The sequence below is a fragment of the Osmia lignaria genome, chromosome 3 (genome assembly GCF_051020975.1).
Source record: "Osmia lignaria lignaria isolate PbOS001 chromosome 3, iyOsmLign1, whole genome shotgun sequence".
Lineage (NCBI taxonomy): Eukaryota > Metazoa > Arthropoda > Insecta > Hymenoptera > Megachilidae > Osmia > Osmia lignaria.
The window spans coordinates 7,854,494-7,878,534 of NC_135034.1; the positions used below are offsets into that span (position 1 = coordinate 7,854,494).

The window sequence follows — 24,041 nt, forward strand, 5'->3', positions numbered from 1 at the left end:
GTTTTTTCATGCTTGCCGCATCATTTAAATGTTTCGAAATGACGTTGTTACCTACCGCCGTACAGTATCGCAGGATCCTTAATAAAATTATTAAACGGGTCTGTTACATTTTTTGGAAAATCTTAACATTTCAACGACATCCATCCACGCAGGATTGATTCAGTTTTAGAAAAATGTCAATGGTGTGTATTTTTAACAATATTGGCACGAAGATTGAATTTGTCACGCTTGAATTCAAGTACAACTTGCTGCTCGATGAAAAGGATAAAAAAAAAAATCCTTGAAACGAGTATGCTTCGCCAGTCGACGGAAAAGGGTTAAAGATTACTCTGTTCCATCTATTTATAGCCCATTGAAGAAGAGATAGTGGATAACTCGTTCTTCACACTTATTTCTTCGGCTACAATGTACAGGTTGATCTATAAATTTGCAACTTTTATTCAGCAACATTGTTATTCATCGATGCTTAAGAAAAGGAAAAGGAAAATTGAAATTTATCCTTTGTTGGAAATAACCTCAATTTACCATCCTACTTCCTCCCTGGGTTAAATTAACTTTTCAGAAAGTATTCAAGATTATCCTGTTCGTTCTATTTATAGGCAATATAGGGAAGGGTTGCGGATAACTCGTTCGAGCACCGGTTTCGCTCAATCGAGCAGTATCCAACAAGCTTGCAAATTAATGACAGCGTTATTAAGCGGTGATCGCGTAAATCATCCGTGTCGTTGGACAATCAGCTCGCAGATGTTCACCCTGTCGCTGCGTGGCTGGAATAATGATATCGTGATATCTCTAGGATGTTCCTTTCTCGGATGAGACGCGTTGCAAGATACGTGGCGCGTTTAGCAACTGGTGGGCTCTTTCAAGATTGCAACGGGTCGTTTGGGTCATCGTTGGGGGTAGGATCGTGGCTCGCTCTTTACGGTTGCGGTTCCGTAAACGCGACTTTGGCACGTGCTTGAATAATTTCTAAGAAAACGCGAAGAAAACTAAAGAAAATGAAAAGTAGAATATGTTCTATTCAAGCGGTTATCCATGAAAAAGGGACCACCCATCAGTCATAATTATTCCCCTTTCAAACCTTCTTCAACATTGTGTACACTTTTTCAAACACACAATCTTTCGACAAACATTGAAACGTCAGGGAGTATTGATGTTAGAAAGCGTGACAGCACCCTGAAGTGTTTCCAGGAATCCGAAATCAGGATAAACCGGTACGTCGAATGGAAGTCAAACGCTTTGTAACGAACGTGTCACATATATATACCCGTTGAAACGAGCCAACGGGTAGTGGAGAAGAAGAAGAAGAGTTACACTCGTTGGCGAGTTCCTAGGAAGAACGGAAGTCGGCTCGTGACTTGTAATATCTACTTTCGTCCTGTTTCCACCTCGCGTCTTCTCCGAGGCATAGTTCGTTGCTTTCCGCTTTTCATCGCGCCAAGAGTAAACGAAGCCGCCGCGGAATAAGTCGTATTTCATTCGACTGAAAATAATCATCGCGAGTACCTAGAACCTGAAACGTAAATCCTTTTCCATCTTCTTTCGCCTGTCGCGATGTAGGGTTGATTGGAATTAATCCAATCTTCTTTTTTAGGATTAGCTTTCGCGCCAGCTAAATGACCGCTGACATAATTACTCATCGGTTATCAATTTTTAGAAAAAAGGGAATGAGACTTTCGGATCAGGTTGGGGGTTCAACCGAAGTGTTCTTTGCTATTGTCACCTGAAAATTACCCTATAAATTAATGAACCAATTTCAGTCAATCTACATTTTCTTGTCCCGGAACAGCTTCTGCCTTTGGTTTCCTACGGCGTTTTCTCGCGAACGTATAAAACGCACGCGTTCACCTTTGTATTTGCATGAACACTTATATACCCGTCGGGCAAACAGCCTTTCGCGAGCTGTTCGGATCCTTTACGACCGTTAAAATATAACTTCCTGGCGAACACGCAGGATAATAACTATGAATGCCTGGCATAAGGACTTGATCCGGCCAAGCCATTAATGACGCATTTCATCTACGTGGCTTTATAACCCCATCGATTCTGACCCTCCTACTTTCTATCTTTTTCTCCCTCTATATACACGTATATCGTTGCACCTGTATATTTCTACGGGTTTGTCTTTTGTGATCCCGCTTCATCAAGCGTGTCCTCCCTTCGAGTTACGGTCCATTGGTTCGTCTGACGATTCATCCGAGCATATTCGATGTTTATGGCCGGAAATTGGAAGCGTTTTTACGATGTGGACCCAATTTCTTTTGAAGATTGAACTGTTGTTGGTTTTGCTTAATCTCACTTGAGTTTCTGTGCTGTCATTTATTTGGGGATATTATAGAAACCGAAGAGGTGACGATTTTTTGAAATTTTCATTTACAATTACAAGTTTGTAAGAATTTCTTCTGGAATTCATAAGGGTATGCTTGTTTTATGTTCTGTCTGGTTGCTGTAAGAACGATCAGTCTGACAATAAGATGGCAATTTTATGCCACGTATGAAATGTACATTCTACGCTTCGAGTGGTATAAAATAAAACAATTTAGTCGCCTCGTTGAAACGCTGCTGGCCAGAGTCAATAGCTTAGCTTGTAAACCCGCTCGCGGATAATCCGCAGGATCAAAGAACGAGCAAAAGGACGAAAATGGTTGTGGCCGATGAACGGACAGGTAATCTGCATGCCTAATAATCTCGTGGTCGTCTTCGATGCAAATGCTCCTCTAGCTGTTGCTTTTGACATTCGTTTCACAGTCCGAAAAACCGGACGGCGATACTTCCCCGTGGACGTTTCATCTTCTTGTTTTGAGACAGATTTAATCACCGTGAAGGAATAGCTTATTGGCTGTTCGATTCGATTAATCAATGACTACGATAAACCTAGTGATGATTTTTCGATAGATTTATGGAGGGTGTGTTTTATCAAGCGTGAAACACAATGGATTTTTATTTAGTATAAAAGGAATAGACTCTGGTTATATTGCCAAGCTTGTTAGTATTACACTTCCATCGTCGTAATTAAAAATTTTCCGCCCCTGCAATCCCGACCGTGGCAATGCAACGCGAGTCTGCTGCATAACCGGTCGCATAATGCAATCGTGTCGTACCAGAAGGGTTAACGCAGCAATCTAGCTAACTGCATAGAATGTTCGGTGTACATCGTTGAATCGTTTCATCGATGCCGGAAACGAGAGCAAGGATCATAAGTCCTGCTCGATGGCGCGATAAATTCGTCCTCCGCCCCCATCGTCCCTACGAATCGTTAGTCAATCGACCGGGTAAACGTGTTCTTTTTTTTTTTATTTTATTTTATTTTATTTTGTATTTCGCGCGAAAGTGGGCGATGCCGTGGAAGATATATCCTCGTAACGTTATGTAAATACGAAGACGACGAAGTAGAAGGCGGAATGAGACTCGGAGACTCGGTCGATAGATACGTGGCACATGCCATCGGTCGTGGTACGTGGCCGAAGTAAATTGGTGGTCTCGGTTGCTGATGTATGGCGGAACAGATACTATGAACATGCGGTATCTTCATGCATATTCATACGAAGCATCCTCCTTTCAGCCCTTTGGCTACAGAATTCGATGCCTAACCCTTTCGCGATATGCAGTTGCTGACCATAGCTATGGTACCGCTGCGTTCACTGAACGGGAACTGATTGACAGGCCTATGCTAACAATGACTAGTAGTTTGCATCAATTTTGCCTTTGTTTTGGGATAATAGGAAAATTGTGAACGTCAGGATATGTCAGTTTCATTGGGAGAAAAAATTTTCAGGCAATAATTTTAGTTACTCCGATGGTTGCAAATATATTAAAGGTAGATAAATCATACGAGTAGACCCACTGTCTACCTTGATTCATTTAAGAAGCCGATTATGGATCGAGCGAGAGAAAAATCATGCAAGAAGAGCCTGTTGAAAGGTGAATCGCGTTCATTGCTATCAGTGCCTTCAGTGTTTTCGATGGAAAAGATTAATTATATCGAACCTGACGTTGATAAATCGTGTGAATTTTTCATGAAACCTAACGAGCCTCGCTAATGATCTTACGTTAATATAGATAAAGTAATTGGAGCAATAAAATAGTAAACGATATCGCGAGGAAAATCTGAACAGAAAGGGCTATTATTTTATCGTTCAATAATTTTTCATATAGGATATTCATAGGCACAGGAAGTATTCAATGACAGATTATTATTTTACAAAATACTTTATTGTCGATAATGTTACACAGAAGTAAAAGAAACAAATCTGCATATTTTATTAGTTTTTTAAGGTATACAGTTTCAGTAATATTATACACCATGAAGAAACTAATTGTCTCAGCTAACAATGTATCGCACCTCCTGTTCCTTTTGTGCTTGCCTCGCCGCAAGTTTTTTTATACAAAACAAATTCATCGAACACTATGTATCAAGCAGAACGTGATTCTCAACAATGTTAACCACAGGTTTCTTGTACGATTCAACTTTTCACGGTGCGGTCACTTGATACCACAAGAAGTCTCGTTCAGACAATGTTTCTATTCTGTTATTCTTCACCCCTCGAAGAAACAGGAGTTTTTGGTTCGATTTGTAGTCCGTGCGAAAACTAACTTGCCACTATGAATAATCCCACAGGGGGTAGTTTCGGGTATCCAATGGAATCCACTTATCTTCAAGATCATAGTCAATGAAAATCTTCACGATTCCTTTTCCCTTTTTTAAAACGATGTGCATAAGATAATTTTGGACGACGATATCCCATCCACTTTCGAGGTGGTCTCACCACGGTTCTCGTTCGTGCAGAAATCTCGAGAATCGAACAGATTGTGTCTTTCGTCCGCATTGCGGATAAAAAGAGCGAGAAGAGGGGAACGATTTCAGCGTTTCTTCTCCCTGGAGGGCTTCGAGAGCATCCTTTTCTCGAGTGGTCGCGATCAGGCAAATCGTTTTTTCTCCTTCCTCTTCGACGAAAGTGTAATAAGGTTCCCACGAGTCTCTCGGGCAACAATGTATCGTCGATTTGTTCGATGATCACGGTTTCCCGAAGAGGGACGTAAATGTCGCGCGTTCACCTGCCGGAACATGCTCGAATCTTCGCGGAAGACGAACGATCGGGGACACAAAGGAATTCGACGAAGGTAACTTCGCGTGTCGTGCGAGTAATAAGCCGTTCGCTCGGACTCGGCTCGCACGCGCTAGCTTAGCAATAATCGACCCTGCTGAATGGATGGAGCTATTAAGTTTATCTATCTGCGACACGACGCGTTGCCTCGTACGGGTGGCCGATCGCTTACACCGGCTACGTGCATTCCAATTGCGACCCGAGGGTAATCGATGGAAGGAAAACGAACTTCGTAGCTGCTTGTTAGGGCGTGTACAGGCTGTCTCAAAAAAGATATACTGTGACTTACAGATACGTTCGTGTGTTCTCGACATTGGGTAAACTCTACTTTCATTCGTAGTTAATTTAAAAAGAAGACACTAATTAAGTAACTTTGGTATCCTACATCTTGTATGCTCCTTAGAGTAACCCTTTACAAATATCTCTTAGCTAATCAATTTTTTTTTTCTGATCCGCCTGTAGCAATATTTGAAGTCCACAGCTCGGTATTCGATCAACAACCAGTCAGTCAGAAATCACCCATTCAGATGTAGACAGTTCGCTGTCGTGGTCAGTGATTTATTCATCTCGTTAGCTTCTCTGTTTCCTTCCGTGACATTCGCCACCGTCTAGGATGAACAATGAGTTCGAGTCGCGTTTGAAGAATACCTAGTGTTCTATGAAGAAGAATCTTCGTGCTCGTATGGGAACGTGTTTCGATCGGTCAGGTGCTAGTCGAGACAGAACTGGGAGGAAGTATCGTTGACTTCTCATGCCGGATAGAGATCATCGTACCCTGTGAGTTCAATGGTATTCCATCGTCTGGGGTTAATATAATTTCATGGGTGTTAGGATGATCGAACCCCGGTAAGGGTGGTATTTAGTTTTAGCTTAGGAATTAGCCTTCTTGTGTTTTATTTTTCACGAAGAAGAAGGGTTATACCCCTTTCTCGCGTAAGATTGCACAGTTCTCGCGTGCAATCGTATTACAACGGATGGATTTTGCTTTACGACCTCTGATGATAGATCCGGTGAAATGCTTTGGCACCAGGAGTCGTCAATTTGAGCGTTCATTAGAATACGAATCACGTATGGTACGTGCACGTATCGCGAACTGTAAAATCATTGAAAGGTATAGTTTTTCTTTGCGGGATCCACGGGGTTGTAGGCATCGGGAAAACGAGCCGAGTTGTGCATACTTTGTTTGCTCGTTTCTTCTACGTAATATCCAGGAGATCATTACTATGTATCAGAGTATCATTTCCAGTCATGATTATAGGAAACTCGAGTGTTTCTACGCTCATTGTATGAATAGAAAAAAGAAAGGAAAATTGCGAAGGGAAAGGGAAGAAGAAAAAGAAAAGACAAGGCGAGGAGAAGAAGACTGAGCTTGCGTGCTCTGATGCCGTGTCGCGATGCTAAACTCTCGAGCCAAGCTTCCTTTTCTTCTTTCTTCCTCCATGCCGTCGCTAAACGTGCCCCGACTCTGTAATTAAAGTCAAAATGAGATTATTCGCGACACGAGAGGCTGCAATCTCTGAGATCCTTTTTCTTCCCTGGACAACGGTGAGAAGATAATTGGATTTGTACAAAGTGTATAGAATTTTGATTGTGGAAGATGTTTAATTTTCCTGTTGATGAGGATTTTTCTGATTGTAACTATTTTCAATCATTTGAACGATAATTGGCAGGTAGCTTGTTAGGGTAGAGATCGGTAAGATCGTCTTTCCGGCGATCCGAGATCAACGTAAATCACGTATTCGCGTAGTGACAGCTGGCTGGGAAATTCATTTGGTCGTTGGTTGCAAGAGAAGCCAGATAAAAATCTGTTTCTCCGGGCAAAGGACGTGGTGGATGATAAGAGGTGACACCTACAGTCGTGCGTCTCCTGTCTCTCTCACCTTTCTCCCTACTTCTCTCCTAATCCCAACGATCTCTCGAGTCCGTGGACAGGATGGAATCATGTCAGCGACCTCGCAAGGCCTCGCCAAGGTCGTACGTTGAGCTCTCAAGCTTGCCAGCAGAAGCTATTCACCACCAACGGCAGCGCCACCACCATCACCACCACCATCACCACCACCACCATTGCCATTCCGATCCGTCGACTTCGTGACTAATTTGCAGACGAATAAACGCGGCTCTCTCTTTCTCTCTTTTTCTATACCTTCCTCTTTTTCTATACCTTCCTCTTTTTCTGCTCGTTCCTCTTCGCCACTTCTTATGCGGCCGTTCGTGTCCAACCGGGATATAAAAGTCCGATGGCGAGTGACTCGAATCGGTGGACAGGTAAAAGCGAGAGTCGATGCTTTCCTGTTGCCGGAGGCAGCTGATCTTCGATGTTAACCGATCATGACGAGAGACGTTTGACATTAAAGCTTCGGCTACTTTGTATTAACCCTCGGACGACGGACCATGAAGAAAATGGTTATATCGTGAAATACTGTGCGACTTTCTACGTTTCGAAATCGTTTAATTAATACGCAACAAGGTAATAGGTTTCGATCGATTCACACGTCTCGAGGGTGGTTTTCAATTAGCGGTAGCGGATCGTGGTCGCGTTATCCGGGACGTTACTTCTCGTCGGGTTATCGACACGACCCACCGTTCCTCGCGGAATTTATCGGCCCTCCCGGATATCGTAATCGGATATCCAGCTAGCCGGCTGGCGCCATTTTATTAAATCGTCCCCGCGCCATTCCAACCGGCAAACCAGTTTACGATAACTTAACTCGCGTGTATGTACGGCATAGCGTCGACCAGCTTCTTCTAGCTCTTCTCTTTTCTCCCTGTCTTTTTCCATCGCCCATGGGTACCCCGGGCCATCTATGCGCGTAGTAAGACCGTTCGTTGCTTATCGAGCAGAAAAACGCATGGTCCACCGCCAAGGACGCCGACGCCGCCGCGTATTATCCGCGTGTATGCACGATGCGCGTGTATCTATCCTTATGGTTCGTTCACACGACGAACGAGACGTCGACGAACGTGTGGAAGCGCCAGGCGCTCCGGCTGCCGCGGCGCTTCTCGCTGGCGCCAGGCGCCTCTCGGATGCCAGCTTCTTTGCGTGCCACGATCCAAGTAACCGGCAGTAACCGAGGGATCCCTCTTTACCGCAGATTGATGCCTCTCGTTATACTTTCTCGATCGGTCTCGAGCATAGAAATCATAAATTTTAATGAGTCCGCAGCAGTTAAAGTAGAAGGCAGCCAGTAGCGACGGAGATTCGTTCGTGCTGATAATTTCTGTGTAGGAAAATTAATACGGTAGATTTAATTTGCGATGATCTATCTCTTATTTTAGGGATATTTTGATCTAGGATTCTAATACAGGGGAAATTGAAGTAAAATTAAATTTTTATTATATACGTAGCTTACAAATCATGAAAATTTATTTACCGGCAATTAGAAATGTTAGAGGTAGAAAATGAAAGAAAATGGTAAATCATTGCCACCTCGCGTGCTGTTGCGAATCACGCGTCGTACGTAATTGCATCTCTGCGAGATTTATGCGTATTTACGAGGATGCATCAACCGTGTCCGTCGGTGTATCAAATTCAATTATTGTTGGCAACGTTCAATTATTGTTGGCAACGGGTATCAAACGTTGGAACGGCCATCAACGCAGTCATCGCTCTAGGAGGTCCGCTTTGGACTATCGCATGACTGAGGTCTGTCGTTCCGTCTCCGAGTTACAGTCTATCAATCTAACAGTTGTTTCATTGTATTTCTCGTGTCACGGTTCCATGACAGACGAGATAACTATCTGAATCCAAGACTGACGATGTCCCCTCTTTCACAGTCTCGTTACTTCTTTTTTTGTTCATGTAGCTTGTTCTCTTAAGACACTTTGCTCGACTGGTTTACAACAAAATGATAGTACAAGTTTGAAAGCAATCTAGTGCAATTAGTAGTTCATTTCTGACTCGATTAAACCCAATATTTTCAAATACTCTACCCTCCAATAATTATAGTCCATCATTAGTATTCTCAGCGTTAGTGTGAGATTTCTCAGCGTTTAATCATTAATCCAACAAATTGCCCGCGGCTATGACGTTAAAAGCGATGTTCACACCTACGTTCGTGTAACACGGGAACGCCAGGAATTTCGCCAAGGACTTGGACGGATCTTCACGCACGAGCACCCCTTTTTGTTATTGTGACGGCTGACATGCTTGTCATACCTTGCTGCTGTTCCCGAAGGCTTCCTGTCCTTGTGCCGACAGCTTGGTCTGTTTAATGAACCACGTGTTACTTTCATTTAGCCGTCGTTCCATAAAGGACCTTCGATCATCCTGATAATCATTCATCGCGTCAATAATTTTTGATTTTCAACCTTTGACGACTGATGTGTGATCATAATTTGGATACCACATCCCCTGTCTTTAATCAAAAATAAACTTCTCGGATATTAGTCTATCAGTCAGAAGCCGTGTTCAAGGGTCAATTAATTTTCTAACGAAAATACGATTATTCGTCGATCTAGACGTTTGCGGTAGTTGATCGTTTCTCTGTGCTGGCTGTTAATTTGACAAGGGAAGGATCACGTCTCCGTTGAAATAAACGTCTCGTGAAAATTCGTTATCGTCACAGGGGAACGATTGGACGGGCCGAGTCGGACGAATCGATGCTAATAAAATTATGCTGGCAGCCGGCGGCTAACTCGATTCTCGTCCGTTTTCGCCCGGGTAATCGCGTTAATATCGGTTCTGAAAACAGACCGAACCTGACCTCGCCCTCGAACTTCATTAAACATCACGCGTAGTTTTCGCTTCGACGCTGAATCGTTCTCGCTGTTCGGTTCGTTAGGAAAGAAGGAAGCCTTTTCACAGTTAATTCGCGTGGTTGTTGCCTACCTCTTGTTCCCGCATCAATCGAATTATCTGTTCGTCCTCTGCAAACTGTTGCTACTTCTCGGTGTCTGTTCTACGCTGACGAAACTGGTAATCAAAGCTTCCACGATGTAATTGCTCGTGTCTCGTGCTTCATTTGCACCGTTCGCGTTGCTTGCTTTCACGTTCAATTGACGTTCGCTCGGGGATTCAATTAGACATCGTGCTACGGGGATATTTAGTATCCGTTTTCGTTGACTGGTACGCGCAGATGATCGATAAAATATACAAAGATATTTAACGTAAAGTTAAATGTATCATTTTTAAACGAAATTAAATTAAAATTGGAGCTTTCTCCATGGTCCGCCGCGCCGTCCGAGGGTTAAGTGTACTATAATTTGTGATAGCGAGTATTGAGCGAGCTAAGGCCAAAGGATGTTCCATAACTTCATAACGGGGTCCATGTTGCACCATAGATACACGAAAGGCACTCTGCGATACCCATGGCGTCTGGCAGTTTAATTTATCACGTACGGGGATAATAATTAGCGTTGAACTTCGAGGTTCTCTCGAGTCACGGCCCGTGTGGTCTTTTTCGAGAGTTGGGGAGTGTAAAGGGCAATTAGTTAGGGATGATTTATAGAAAGGCCTTAACTAATTGCCAATACGATCATTAACGAAAATTACGCGTATCGTCTGTCGACTTCCTTCTTCGTTTCCTTCCCTTTTCTCGGATCTTCCCCGTATTTTCATCACCTTAAAACATACCTGCCAAAGGTGCAACAGACGTTTTCTTATTAGTCGAATCGTTTAACCCTTCAGGGTTTTAGTGTACTTTCTAGACTCAAAGTATCTACTTTTAAGATAGGTCTTTCGTATCTTAAAATGTTAAATATTCGTTAAAAAAGAATATTCTGGCACCAGTTTTACATCCTAAATTAATGAATGTCAGATGCACTCAAAAGCTATTGCACGTTCTCTTCATTAAGGCACACACGATCCTAAAATTCATTAACCGTTCGATCAATAGCGAAGGTCTCCTGTGAATGTTGAAGCATGCTCGTAGCAAAAGGTAGTAACGCTGGTCGTAGTATCCTAGATGAAAGGTGCCGCGCGATGTCGCGTTCGTAAAGCAGTTAAGCTTCCTCTTTCTCTTTGTACATCGTTGTACACCTGTACACCGATCTTCTGCACGGTTTCTGTTAGCCTTGTTCGTAACCCCGTACGACGGATACCACGTTAAAATGTCCGCTTTATGCCGATTGCGATGGATATAAGAGGCAACGAAGAAAAAAAAGTCTTCGTTAATTACGTTTCCGCATTTTTGTCTCTATTCGCGAAAGTTAACGATGGCTATAAATTTTTAAACAATTCAGTAGATATTTAATTTTAGATCCCAGATAAAATTATTTTCATCTGTGTTTAGAATTTCGATAATTGCGAGTTAAGATTAACCGTAAGGTTATTTAGCATTGTAAATTGTGAACGATAATATCCTGACTTAAATAGTGCGCGTTAACGTTAAGAGAAGAGTTTTCTGATGCATTGCATTCGTGTCGCTAACGGTTCGATGCTTTCATTCGATGTTTCAGATTCTCAAATGGAACAGGGCTACCGGTCCGAGGTCCAAGAAAGGGCACTGGTCGTATCCTTGCAGATGTTCAATCTGATTTTAGAACGTGGCGTGTCCTTGTTGAAGTCTCAGTTGGACAGCAGCGAAGAACCGAGGATGGTTGTTAGCGAGGACATGCAAGTCCTTTTACCAGCTATCAAGGTATTTCCGTTATCTATGGCATATCTAATGGAACTTCTATCAGGATTTCTTTTTTCCAAGAAACTTTCACCGTACCGAGAAAAACCACCTTATTCCGATTGCATGAATGTAATCGATCCGACGATCTCAAATGATTATAGTAAATCCACGTGTTCGCTTCTTCGCGATCCAAAAATTAATTTAAATTATATTGACAAAGTGACGTATGAAATTGATTAGATTTATAGGAATTTTTAGGGAAAATTAACTAAGACGATTAATCATTTGGTTAATTCAGTATAACTTTATTTTTCTTTAATCCTTGAGGGATTATGTTTCTTTTGTAACAATTTTTCGTTAAACCCAACCCAATCGTTGCTCGTCCTCTTGTCATCGCCGTAATCCTGGCGAAGCATAAGCATCGAAGAATTTATGAAGCGACACGAGGTTCGCACCCACGCAAGACCCGCCGGTGGCCGTTGTCAGCCTCCATGGACCTGGTTCGTTCGTGTTCCGACTTATTATGCAACCCGTGGTTCACGATTAATGCACCTATCGCACGTAAGCTATGCACGCACGCTCCATCGATAAAGGTCAGCCTTATGACAAGCCATTGGAACCGCGACGTCACCAGTTTCTTCCTGCTTTTCCAGCTGGTGCAGCCTCCCAGAGGATGCTCGTGTATCGTTCTTACTCGAGATACGATCGCACAAGACTTTCTTGACCGTGGAATCGTTAGTTACATGAAATCTAGTATAAACTATTTTCCGTTGCGATCGGTAGCTTTTAATTCGTGATTATTATAATTTGCTGCTAGATATCCCTAAGTAATTAGTGAAAGTTTGAGAAGGTATTAGCAGAGTTTGCTAGTTCCTATAGAAAATTAAAATTGAGCGAATATAAGTGTTCACCTTTGAGGAAAAAATCGCGGGAAACATGATCGATCGGTATCGAAACGCAGGAATAATGGCAAGAGTTTCGCCCTTGTCTCACGGGAGACCATTAATATTAACGATAAAGTGGACGCGACACAACGCTGCTGGCGTACGATTCACTTTCTCAGGATGGATGAACCTGGTGGACAAAATGAAACGTCTTCGGGACGTGCTATAAATAGAAACGATATAAATAGATTTTCTGCTATAGTCATCTTTCATTATTCAAATTTTTCTCTTCTTCTTTTTAGATTTGGTGCGATTGGATGCTCTGTCATAGCACTGTTTGGAATCCACCACCATCATGCACGGATTACAGAGTTGGGTAAGTTCTTTGCAGTTTTATTTTATCATTTTTCATGGTAATATTATTCGGATAACCGGATGAGGATCTAACCGTTCTTCCCTCGAGTTTTTATCTCTTTTTCCAAAATTTAACTCGCAATCAGAACCCTCGATCCTTCTGGTGTTGAATCGATTAATTTCCTTCTAAATGGCGACAATTCTCCAACTTGTGTGAACATTTCGAGTAATAGCGAAAGTTTCTCGATAGCATGATTGTTCAAGCAGTTCTGCTCGTTAAAGCACATTTCTCTTCGACGTGTTGCGGCTAATTAAAAAGTTAGTAGTTAACGCGGTAGCTAGGAAGCAAACCGCTAAACGTCACTAAGAGAAATAAATTTTCCCGCTCCGGCGGTCGTGTATATTAGGATCAAGAGTTTCCTACGGACGCAAAGAATGCGCGATATCTCAAACTCCCTGATCCTGTGGTCTGTGGTCTGCGGTTTGAATCCTGGATCCTGGATCCTGGCTGTTCGGCTACAGTCGGTAACTAAACGCGATGCATACACTCGCCAGCAGATTACGCCACGGCCACAAATTATTCATAGCAAGAAGTTGCTTTTACGCGATGCAATTGATACGACCATGAATATGAAAATCTGTTAATGTCTATTTAATATTCTAGCAATTAGCAGGTCGAAATGCAATTCATTTAAAATAAATCAGTTGTGCTATAATTAAAATTTATTCCTGTTTCCTTTTCGGGAAATGGGTTATTCACTAAAATTAGGTATTTAAATTAAAAAAACAATTATTTAAAAAAAATATAGAAAGCAAGGATAATAAGTTTAAAATTAAATTCAAATTCTAAATCATACATCGCGTTAGTATACGCAAGCCCAAATTCTTCTGAATTTTAATTATTCAAAAAGAGACAAATTATCATTAGAAAAAAAAAAAGAAAAAAAAAGAAATTGGGAACCAAGGATTTGAACCGAGGACCTTTAGATTGCGAGTCATGTGTTTAACCACGGAGTGGATCCATGACTCGTAATCTAAAGGTCCTCGGTTCGAATCCTTGGTACCCAACATTTTTTTTTTTTTTTTTTTTTTTTTTTTATGATAATTTTTATGTAATAGTTATTCAAAAAGAGACAAATTATCATTAACAAAAAAGAAAATGTTGGGAACCAAGAATTGAACCGTGGATCTCTAGATTGCGAGTTGTATGTGTGAGTTTGTCATACTTCAGAATGTAAGGAGTAACTAACTGTAATTGTTAATATCTTTTAAACAATTAGCCGTCTGCTCCCAAAAGGGGGTATGTGCGTGGTAGAGCAAGCAAACAGAAGCTTGTTCCGTTTACAAGTCTCGCTGTTTTCGATCGAACATCGCATGATGAGTTCGGTATCAAGCAGAATTTCGCCAGGTGCTAGGAGAAAAGGTAGATGGGGAGAGTTTAAGTGTGACGCGGGTCACGGTCAACCGCTGTATCGTATCAAAACTCGATCTACAGTCACGCAGAGGCTCGCTGATTCTTACGACGAGCTGCTTGCGAGTTCCTTACGAGTTCCTACGCGCGCAATTATCGCCCCGGCAACGCTTCTAATTCGACGAACAAGAACTTGCCTGCAACTTCTTGCATCTTTCCTCGCGTTGCTTTTGTCAAACGGATTAATCCTCCGCAGAGGAGACTGAGAGAGGAGGAGACGTTTGTGGCACGTTCGGTTCCACGGCTACGTCGTGAGACTATTAATTCAGGTTGACACTTTAGGTGTCTTGAATTATGACTGTTCTGTTGGACTATTAATTCTCCACACGAGCATCAGTTTCTCGGGCTGGGAAAGTTTGACCCATGTTAAAGACATCAACGACGACTACGACGACGCGACGTACAGCATCGCGACGCGTGTTCGTGATTTATCGTGGCTCGAAACGTTGAATTTCGTTGAAAATTAACTAATCGTTTTGGTAGCTCGAACGATATCCGTGGAACTCCTGTGCGGAACGTTTGACTCTCGTTGCTGTTTGCTATGGGGTAATTAATGATAATTTTATGGCGATTTATGAATGATAGACTTGTATTCAGGTATGCAATTTGTAGAGGATCTGTATTTCTAGAGGATCAGATATCATTTTATTGCATTAATTGAATTTTTAATACTGAGAAATTCTTTCGCATTCACACTGAAGATTGAGGAAAAAAAAAATGATTCATTTACTGTTAGAATAATTATCCCGTTTATTCAGATTTATTTTCGTTTCTCATTTGCTCTACATTTCTTAAGTACGTCTGGTTATTCTAGTCTAGTGCATGCAGATGTTAGCCGCATGACAAATGTTAATTTTTCGAACCAGTTAATTTCGAGGAAGAAAAAATAATTTAGGAGAAACAGGCTGAATTACAAAGTTGATTTAGTAAATACAAACGACTCGAAAAGAAAATGTCAAAAATGTGCTGTTTGCACGTACAACGCAAGGTCTTTAATTTTCAACAATTTTTTATAACAAAGCAATTCGTCGAATTAGGCAGTTCTTTTATTATGTGTTATTACGTTCGTTTAACCGATAATTCTGCAGCAATTACATTTCCAAAAGTGTTACCCGTCATCGTGGTCACTTTCTATTTCAAAATTCAAACTCGTACAGAGTCCTTGCAAAGCGACTTACTCATGGAGCAATTAAGGAATTATGGTCGTCCTCATCTCGCTAAAAGCTAATACGTGTCTTCAAGGATACAATTACGTGGTCCAAGTAAATTCACCGATCGCAGAATTTTCATTGTCAAAGAAAAAATCTTTTTACTGCGCACACGTGTCAAAGATTATTGAAATTAATCATAATTAGCCACGTGTACACGAAACTCTCAATTTCTTCTGGACTTTTAAATTTGACTAAAATTTTAAATTATTTTTATATTTGCATAAACATCTGTAGTCCATTCATTATTTTTGGAAGAAACCACGTATTAGCCTTCGTTTATGGTAGTTCTTTTACATATATAAGTAGCGAATCGATGGTTAATCGCTGTTTCATGGGGGGAAAAGAACGGAGCAAATTGCGAAGCGTTTATCCGCTCGTTGAAGTCACCGGCTCGCGAACCTGTTTCGTTCTCGGAACGTCGAGCGTGGGAGTGACTGGCCGAAATAAAAGCACGCTGGACGTCGATGGGTTCGAGAAAAGGCCGATCAACCTGTAATTATCTTCTTACCTACTCCTCGATGATTGACAAAGGAGCCGTCCCAACAAAATCATCGAGGAGGATCGACTCGTTAGAAGAAAATCACTTGACGAATGAAAATAGAAAGCCGAGAAAATACAGAAAATCTCAATCATTTTTGGAGAATAATTTTACGAGTTAGAATGTGTTTTATGGTTAGAAATTTCCTGCAGAATTTCGTCGGGGGACACGAAGGAATTTTAGCGACGTTCATCGCCTAATGAGTTTATAAATTGCTAGACCGTGCGTAAAGAACGCTTGGAATTCTAAAGATCCTGAATCCCCTGAAGGTGCATTCTTGTTGAATGGGCGGTGGTTGGCTTGTTCTAACAGGTTAATCATTTTAATTGATCGATCATAGAAATAGTCATCTTCTTTAAATCAAACACGTTGCTAATTAATTATGCATTCAATGTATATCAGTTTTTATCGCGCCGTAACAAAGAAGCCTTTGTTCTTTTTCGTCGAATATTCGACCACGATCGCAGACAAGGATTTTCATTGGCGATCGTGGTTGGACCGACTGAATATATCGATGGCCAGGATCTTTCTAACGAGACGTAACAAAAAGACGAAAGGGAGGAGAAAGAAAAAAAAAAAGAATAAAAATAAATTGAAAAACGGTCGTGCTCGACTCGACTGATGCAATCTATCGTCCATTAAACGAGTTTCAAGGCTCCTTTGGTCCCGTAACTGCTAGAATGCTCGCGATCTCGCCAGGCTCTTTGCGCAACCAACCTAACCAACCAACGGTCCCTATCCACCGGCTGGATAAGTTAATTATTGTTGTTGCTCGTTAGCGATTAACAATTATCCGAGCGAAACGTTTCCTTGGCAAGGACGCAGTTCCACGAGCCTGTTCAACGCGAACAGAACCGATTCACCCGGTATGGTTATTTATAGAACACGGATCGCAATTAATCTGCCGTCGAATCATGACTTAGTCGATCCCCACTATGAATTTTCCTCTTTTTTCTACCTCCATTCACCGAGGATAGCAACTTTGTTCTTCCCATCGCGAGTACCTGTGACCGTGTAATTGCCAGATCAATCACTGTCACTGTTTTCACTCTTTTCATCTTACTCGTCGCTTCTATGCGGCTACTCTACGGTGTCTATTATTGAATTCAAGTGTTACAGTTTCACGGCTTTAGTTTGCTTTTTGGATTAAAATCTGACGGAGGAGAGCATTGCTAATACGATTAACTGCTTCGATGAATAATTATTCAATTAGAACCGATTCATTGATCGCAACGACCTCAAGCTCCATAATTGAATCTTTCGATTTTCACACGATTCAAGTATCGTACTTGCGTTTTTCCTCTTTTTCGGATCGCGTTAATTTTCAATAAGCGTCCGATAATTTAACGATAAAGAGGTTCGCGGTTCGTTGGAACGGAAACGCGTGTACCTCAGCGTGCGGCTAAGCGCAATTAACGAATGACCTTTCATGACGCGCGATCGATTAATCGGCAACTCGCGAGGCGTGCGTCTCCTCTTCGCTATCTTCTACGCTCGTGCTAGCGCCTCTAAGCTTCTTTATTCGCCGCCTCCGGGGGCTGCGAGCGATACCATCGAATGATCGATTGCTTGGAAAATGATCCCCCGCGCGCTGCCATTCATCCCGGCTGAAAATAATTAAACGGACGACTTTGGATTTACAGTAACACGGAAGTGTGGCCAATGGATGCGTGCGAGCCTCTCACCGACACCTCGTATATTTAACGATGTCACCGGTATCCACGGTTCGACGGACGCGAGAACCGCGAACCTTTGATCTGCTATTCGTTCGCGTACCAGATCGACCTAGTTATCCTAATTTTTCTTCGTCCGATATCTTTAATTGAATTATAATAGGACTCTGAGGGTGCGCCATACGTAGCGACAGTTTTGTTATAATTAGCAATTACGCGTTTCTTATCTAAAGTGATCTCTTTGAACTTCAGACGACTTTCCATCACTATCGCGTATGACATCATTCGTTCTACCGGTGCTTACTATGCACAGATCAGTTATTCATTCATCTTCGAACGGTAGGAAGCACGTAATTCGTTCATCCGTGGATCTGGCAGCTTACTGAATCACCGGGGGAATATTTATTGCGAGAGGGAAGAACCGTTCGCGGTTGGATCCTTCCGGTTTCCAGTTACGCGATCTCAGCCGGATAGCTCGACACCTCTGACAAGGGAAATTTGATTCGACTACCCTTTTTTATTCTTTTCTCAATAAGTGTGGTTTTGTTGCAGCCCGGCTGGAGACGCCTGGAGCAGATTAGCTACGATGGTGAACTTGCTGGAAAAATTGAATTACTCCAGGACGATACTGATTCAGCCGAAGGATGCAGAGGGTCGAGAGGATGGTGAGTTAATAATTTGAAATTGGTCCGTAATTAAATTAGTGATAATTAAGATATAGCAGGGATCTATGAGGTATCATTCAAGTGCAGAGGGAATTTTGTCAAAATAATATTGCAAATTTTCGCTAGTCTTATTATCACTTCTAAGGTTTCCAACAGGAAACATCTTCGATCTTACTGTTCAGACAGGGATCGCTACGATCGATCATCATTAATACACATATTCAGTCAACCACGAGCGACAGCGCGCAAAACCCTTTTATACGATTACAATGAGGATCCATTGATGAACGAATCGATTAGTAATTCAAACACTCTTCGCTATCTAGAAATGTCTTTGCCTCACCCTCCGATGGCGGACCACGGAGAGAGCCACAATTTCTAAATTTTACCCTTTCCTTAAAAATTGTTCTTACTATTGGATCGCAATCAACCCCTGTTAAACAGGGAACCTGTTTAAGTGTTATTAAATTGTTGTCTATCGTTGTTCATTCGTGAACGTTCGCAGAGTCCCCCTAACCATTCTAATCCATTGGCAGGAGCGTTACTCTAACCATTTTACCATTAAACGATTAGCAAGGTAATTCCAAGCAGTGTCGCGACGATCCTCCATGATAACTCGAATCCCGTGGCCACTCGAAGGATGGACCAGTCGTTTAATCGAAAAACTGAAGTTCCTCGAACGGCTACGAGGCCTCTGGCCGTCTGTTGACCCGTGGATAGCCGCCGGTTACGTAACGGTGAATCCGTTCGATGTGACCACTGCAGTGCCATATACACTCTCTCGTGGCCGTTTACGACTTGCCAGCCAATGGTGTTTCACCGTAACCATGGGGGCCACGCCGCGTTCTGCTACTGTGTGCCTCTCAAACCTCCATCTTTTTTTTTTTGCCATTCTTTTCCGTGTTTTTGATATATTCTGGTAATGGTACTTTTTGGCCAATTTTTAGAATTGACTTAAAAAGAACAATTATAGTCCCAGTCTTACAAAATTAATGTAATATTAATTCTACTTACAGTCTTCTTAAATTTCTTTTTTTTTAATCTTTTAGAAATGTCATAATGACTTGTCATATGAATAATTAGTGGAGTGAATAGAAATAGTAACTTTAGTATTAATGTCTTACATTCAGGAGCATAAGTGATATCTTTCTTAGAAAAGGTGTACGTAAGGTAAAAAAGATTCTAACTGTAAAACCATTACGCCTACACGTTCGATCGGTTCACGATCTATGGACAAAAAATGGTGAAACAAAAGAAGAATACGTAGACATTGAACGGGGTTAGATAATCGTATTCGACCGTTAGCGAATAGAAAAACACTTTGATGGACGACAAAACATCGTTCGTGGCTGTACAAAACAGCCTTTTTTTCTTTTTCGTCCATGGACGAAACGAGAACGCTCGTGACTTAATGAATTAACAACGGTCCGTGTTGTACCGTCGATAAGTTGGCACAGGATACAATCTATGAATTATGTACTGTTATCGTGTGTAAACCTGTCTGAAAAGTAAGTATAACACGACCAAGGACGTACCACGAAACTGGAACGTTCTTTCCCCAGCCGTCCGGATCCGTTAAGGTAGATTCAGTGCTAGGCTATTAAACTTAAAATCAAGTTAAATCGTAAATTCCAAAATTTCTAAAAGACCTGCTTCACCTCCCCCCCCAAAAAATCCTAAATTACGCCATTAGTGTTTCTGTTATGATTTTACTAATAACAGCACTGCTCCACCCCATCTTCCTGAAAAAGTCAATTCCCTTTTTCTCAAAAACACCTTACGCAACAGTCCATTTGAAGAATGTAAAAAAGTAACTCGATCAGTGGTGTATTCAAGAGACAGGTCCCTAGTAAAAAAGGCAAAGACACGGGGGAAAAAATTGACGAAACATCGAAAGGCTGAGCAGCGTGCACACGCGAGAACGCAGCCAGCGATACGATTCGAAAAAGGAACTGAGACAGTAACGGTACATCCAGTAACGTGTGCCGTAATGCCAATTTGTTGGCTTGGACGGTTTCTTCTTGCGTTCTCCTACCCTTTCCTATCTCTTCCTTCACCTCTCATCCGTCCTTTTCTCGTCGATTTAGCCGCGCGTTACACCCGAGGCACAATGGATAAATTTGACAAAAGGTACAAAGAGAAAAACGATGCTCTGGGCGGGCCAACCCGTTTGCCGAACGTGCTTATGGTCCCTGAGTATGAACGTTATTGTGAAGTTCGTCGGACGTGTTTCTTCTTTCCAACATCCTTTTCTTCTTATTTAGCCAGCCCTTTTTTCGGCTGCGTTGCTCTCAGAAAATGATCGATGATATTGGAACGTTTTGAAGGATGATTTCGTTAACCCATTAGGGACGAAATTCCATTTGCAATTTCTTTTTTTTCCAAGTCAATTTAACACCCTTGGCGCGAAGAAGAATTTGAGAAATTTGATTGATAATTTTTAAAGGAACCTTGGTATTCTTTCTTTCATTTTTTTTTTTTTTTAAATTAAAAAAGAAAAAGTGTATCTGCAATTTAATGATGCAGTCGTCATTAATATTCTCCGGAGTGCACCTTCTCGAGTCGCTTTACACGGTCAGGCCGCATTTATCGCGAATATTACACGAAGTTCAGGGTCAGGCCGGCTTGGAACTGGCGTGGAACATGAGGAGGATCAGCGTGGCGCGCGGTGCAATCGATCATCCTGAGGACTTGGCGCGAGGTAGATTAAGCCTGGGTTCGTTCCAGCCACGGGAAAGAAATATAGAAACCTAATCGTGCTCTCTATTTCGCGTGCACGATGTTTAATACGAATTCCAAATCGATGTCGTGGCGTACGGGATCACGCGAGCTAGCTATCATTCCTGGCGCTAGCGATCCGCTCGAGATGTACGCGTGATTCCGCTCCATTCGCCTCGATACGCGAAACGATTTCATGAAGGATCGTGTTTGTTTCTCTCTACGTGCCAGCCTTCTCGTGTTTTTAACCCTTTAATCACCAGACTCTGCTATCTATCAATTTCATTACACGCCATAATTAACGGTGCCACGTCGGAAATTAAAATAAAGTGTTTTCGTTGGGAAATAATTTTCCGTGTAAGCACTTCGACTTCGTTAAAAAGAGCGACTGGTTTGTTGTCTGATTGTAAAAATCCAAGAAGTGTTTAGATAAGGTACACGTTGATGCTTCTATCGTGTACACGGCAAAGTTTGAGAAGCGGTATCTTCATCGCGAACTTCGTACGCGGTTACTTCTTCCGCATGTTCGAAGGATTTCCGCAACCGCGTAACCGAAGGTTTTGTTTTTCTTTCTTAAACACCGAACGCTTATTCCTAACGAGCGTCGATTAGTATTTCAGTTGATTTGCGTAAATGGTAAATTTGCAATTTGCTTAAGAGTTGTTCGATGTTTGTTTCAGAGCTCGAGTTGGTTAAGTTGCCGGAGGATGTGACCCTGGCAGGATTCACGCCTCTCATGTCGAATCCTCAGGATCCGTGCTACATAGAAAAGAACGAAGATATGGTAAGAAATTAACTTAGTTATAGCGTATCAATGAATTTTTCTTTTTCAAATTCTAAAACACTTTTGTTATTTTAATACTTTAATTTATTTGTTTTCACTGCTACATATGCCTGTTATTTATCATTTCATTTTAATCATAAAAACTTTTCCAATGAAACTCGTGTTTCATTTGCTCCCCGGCTTGTCCACGCCGAGTCCATGCTCGTGTTGTGTTCCAGGAAGTTGCTCAAGTATGCCTCAGGATAAACAAGATTCTGTTCTTTGGCCAAGTGTTTCTGTGTGGCCTCGAAACCCCGGTGCTGAAGTTGCAGAAAAGCGAGACCGGTGTCAGTGAATACGTTTCTGTGGTCGAAGCATCCAGCACCAGTACCCCGAGTTCACCCCCTGAACAGGTAACTAATTCACTCTGGAAGCGAAGTAATAAAATTGTAACTTATTCATTCGCGTTCACCTAACTGGTAAGTTACACTCAAAAGCTTCTCTTATGAGCTTAATAAAAAGAAAAATGAAAAAGGGATATGTAGTTATCTAGTACAAAGTAGGACGAAAGCGTAAGAAAATGGGTGAACGCTTTTTAGAAAATTGAATCCAGGGTGCCTGACATTTCACACCAGCGCCGTAAGTATAATGGATTCAAGCGAGCTCGCTTAATTCACTTTCAGAGCGACTCGGAGCTTCTGGTAGAGAGTTACAGCGAGGGTGAAGATGAACCAGCATCTACCCTGAGGAGATTACCCTCGTGCACAGACGTACCTGACGATAATACCGCGCCTGTGGCTGCAGTTGAGATAAGGTCGCTGATCGAGAGGAAAGAGGAGCTGGAGAGGCGGCAACGGAAACAGGATCGTCATCGGCAACGAGTACAGGTGAGTACCTAACACCTTGAGGCTCTGCATGCTTGCTCGTTAAACACCTAGATAGATGATCTATCGATCAGCTCGATCGATACCAGCCGATTGATCACCACTTGCTACGTCGTTATATTGATATTTTTTTTTTTTTTTTCAACATAAAGTAACGGGATAGGAACAGAGGGATCATTGATTTTCAATTCGTTCCTAGTCAATTTTCCAGTTAGCGTGGGGAAGAATAAACTTTCTCGTGGGAACTTCCTTCCTTCCTGACCCGCACCGATTCGATCGAAATTTTCATTATATTAATTCGAGTGCACGATTTAATTTTGGCTCACTATTGATCCAGCTATCTTCGTTCCAGAATCGAAATAGAACCTTTTAATAATTTACAGCCACCTCATGGTCCGCCATCAATGTCTCTCACTGCTAGTATTTATATTTTTACCCCCCGTGAAGTTTTTACTCGAAACGTCCGAACAATCAAATTACGAGTCATTTAACGTACCATCTCCTAAACCCTGGCGTTTCTTTTTTAACCCTTACCTTTTGAAAGGATCTTACCTGGCCAACCGTGAAACGGTTCCAAATTTAACTTGGCCCGTACGAGGCTTCTATAAATAGAGCCGTCAGGTCGATATCATCGCGAGACTCGATTCTTCGTTCGAGATACGCGCTGCTCGTTTCCTCGGGGTTCCTCTTTTCGCCTCGTATCTTCATCGTAAGGGCCGACAAAGCGGTCGGTGAAACACGTTTCGCGTCCCCTAAGTCGAACTAAATCAAGAGATTACCAGGACACGTTGCTACTTTCGACCCTTCTTCGTTTGCCTGTTCGATTCCCTTTTTTTTTTTTTTTTTTTTCAACTTATTGCACCGTGCAAGAGATCGCAGCACGCGGCCTGCCGTTTTTATTTACGACATCGGCGCTCCTCGTTTTTGCATATTTATTATCGAACCCTTTCTCGGGGCCGGGTTTTCTGCCTACTCTGTGGCCCTTCTTTCACTGGTCAGAAGATATTTTTCTCTGAAATTGAGAGGCAAAAGGAAAAGGAAGTTTAAAGTTTGTAGTCGTTTTACGTGAAAAATAGCTGGTACCCGATTTGAAATTTTAATTTTATTTCCGATCTAAAGAAGATAATTGATGATAAATTAATTAATAAATTCCGTGTACACGAATACATAGACGCGTGACATAATTGAACACGGTTGGGAACAGGTTCCTCTTGACCG

General features: G+C 42.0%; 1 protein-coding gene across 4 annotated transcripts in view; it reads left to right on the top strand.

Annotated features, from left to right (window-relative positions):
* LOC117605448 (telomerase-binding protein EST1A) overlaps window positions 1-24,041 on the top strand; it is an 83,574-nt gene that overhangs the window by 35,403 nt on the left and 24,130 nt on the right. For all 4 annotated transcript variants that reach the window (XM_076687981.1, XM_076687982.1, XM_034326811.2 and 1 more), the window contains 6 exons: window positions 11,502-11,683; window positions 12,849-12,922; window positions 18,346-18,458; window positions 21,857-21,960; window positions 22,179-22,352; window positions 22,623-22,826. In XM_076687981.1, the coding sequence (XP_076544096.1) occupies window positions 11,502-11,683; window positions 12,849-12,922; window positions 18,346-18,458; window positions 21,857-21,960; window positions 22,179-22,352; window positions 22,623-22,826 (851 nt within the window). The remainder of the gene's footprint in view (window positions 1-11,501; window positions 11,684-12,848; window positions 12,923-18,345; window positions 18,459-21,856; window positions 21,961-22,178; window positions 22,353-22,622; window positions 22,827-24,041) is intronic.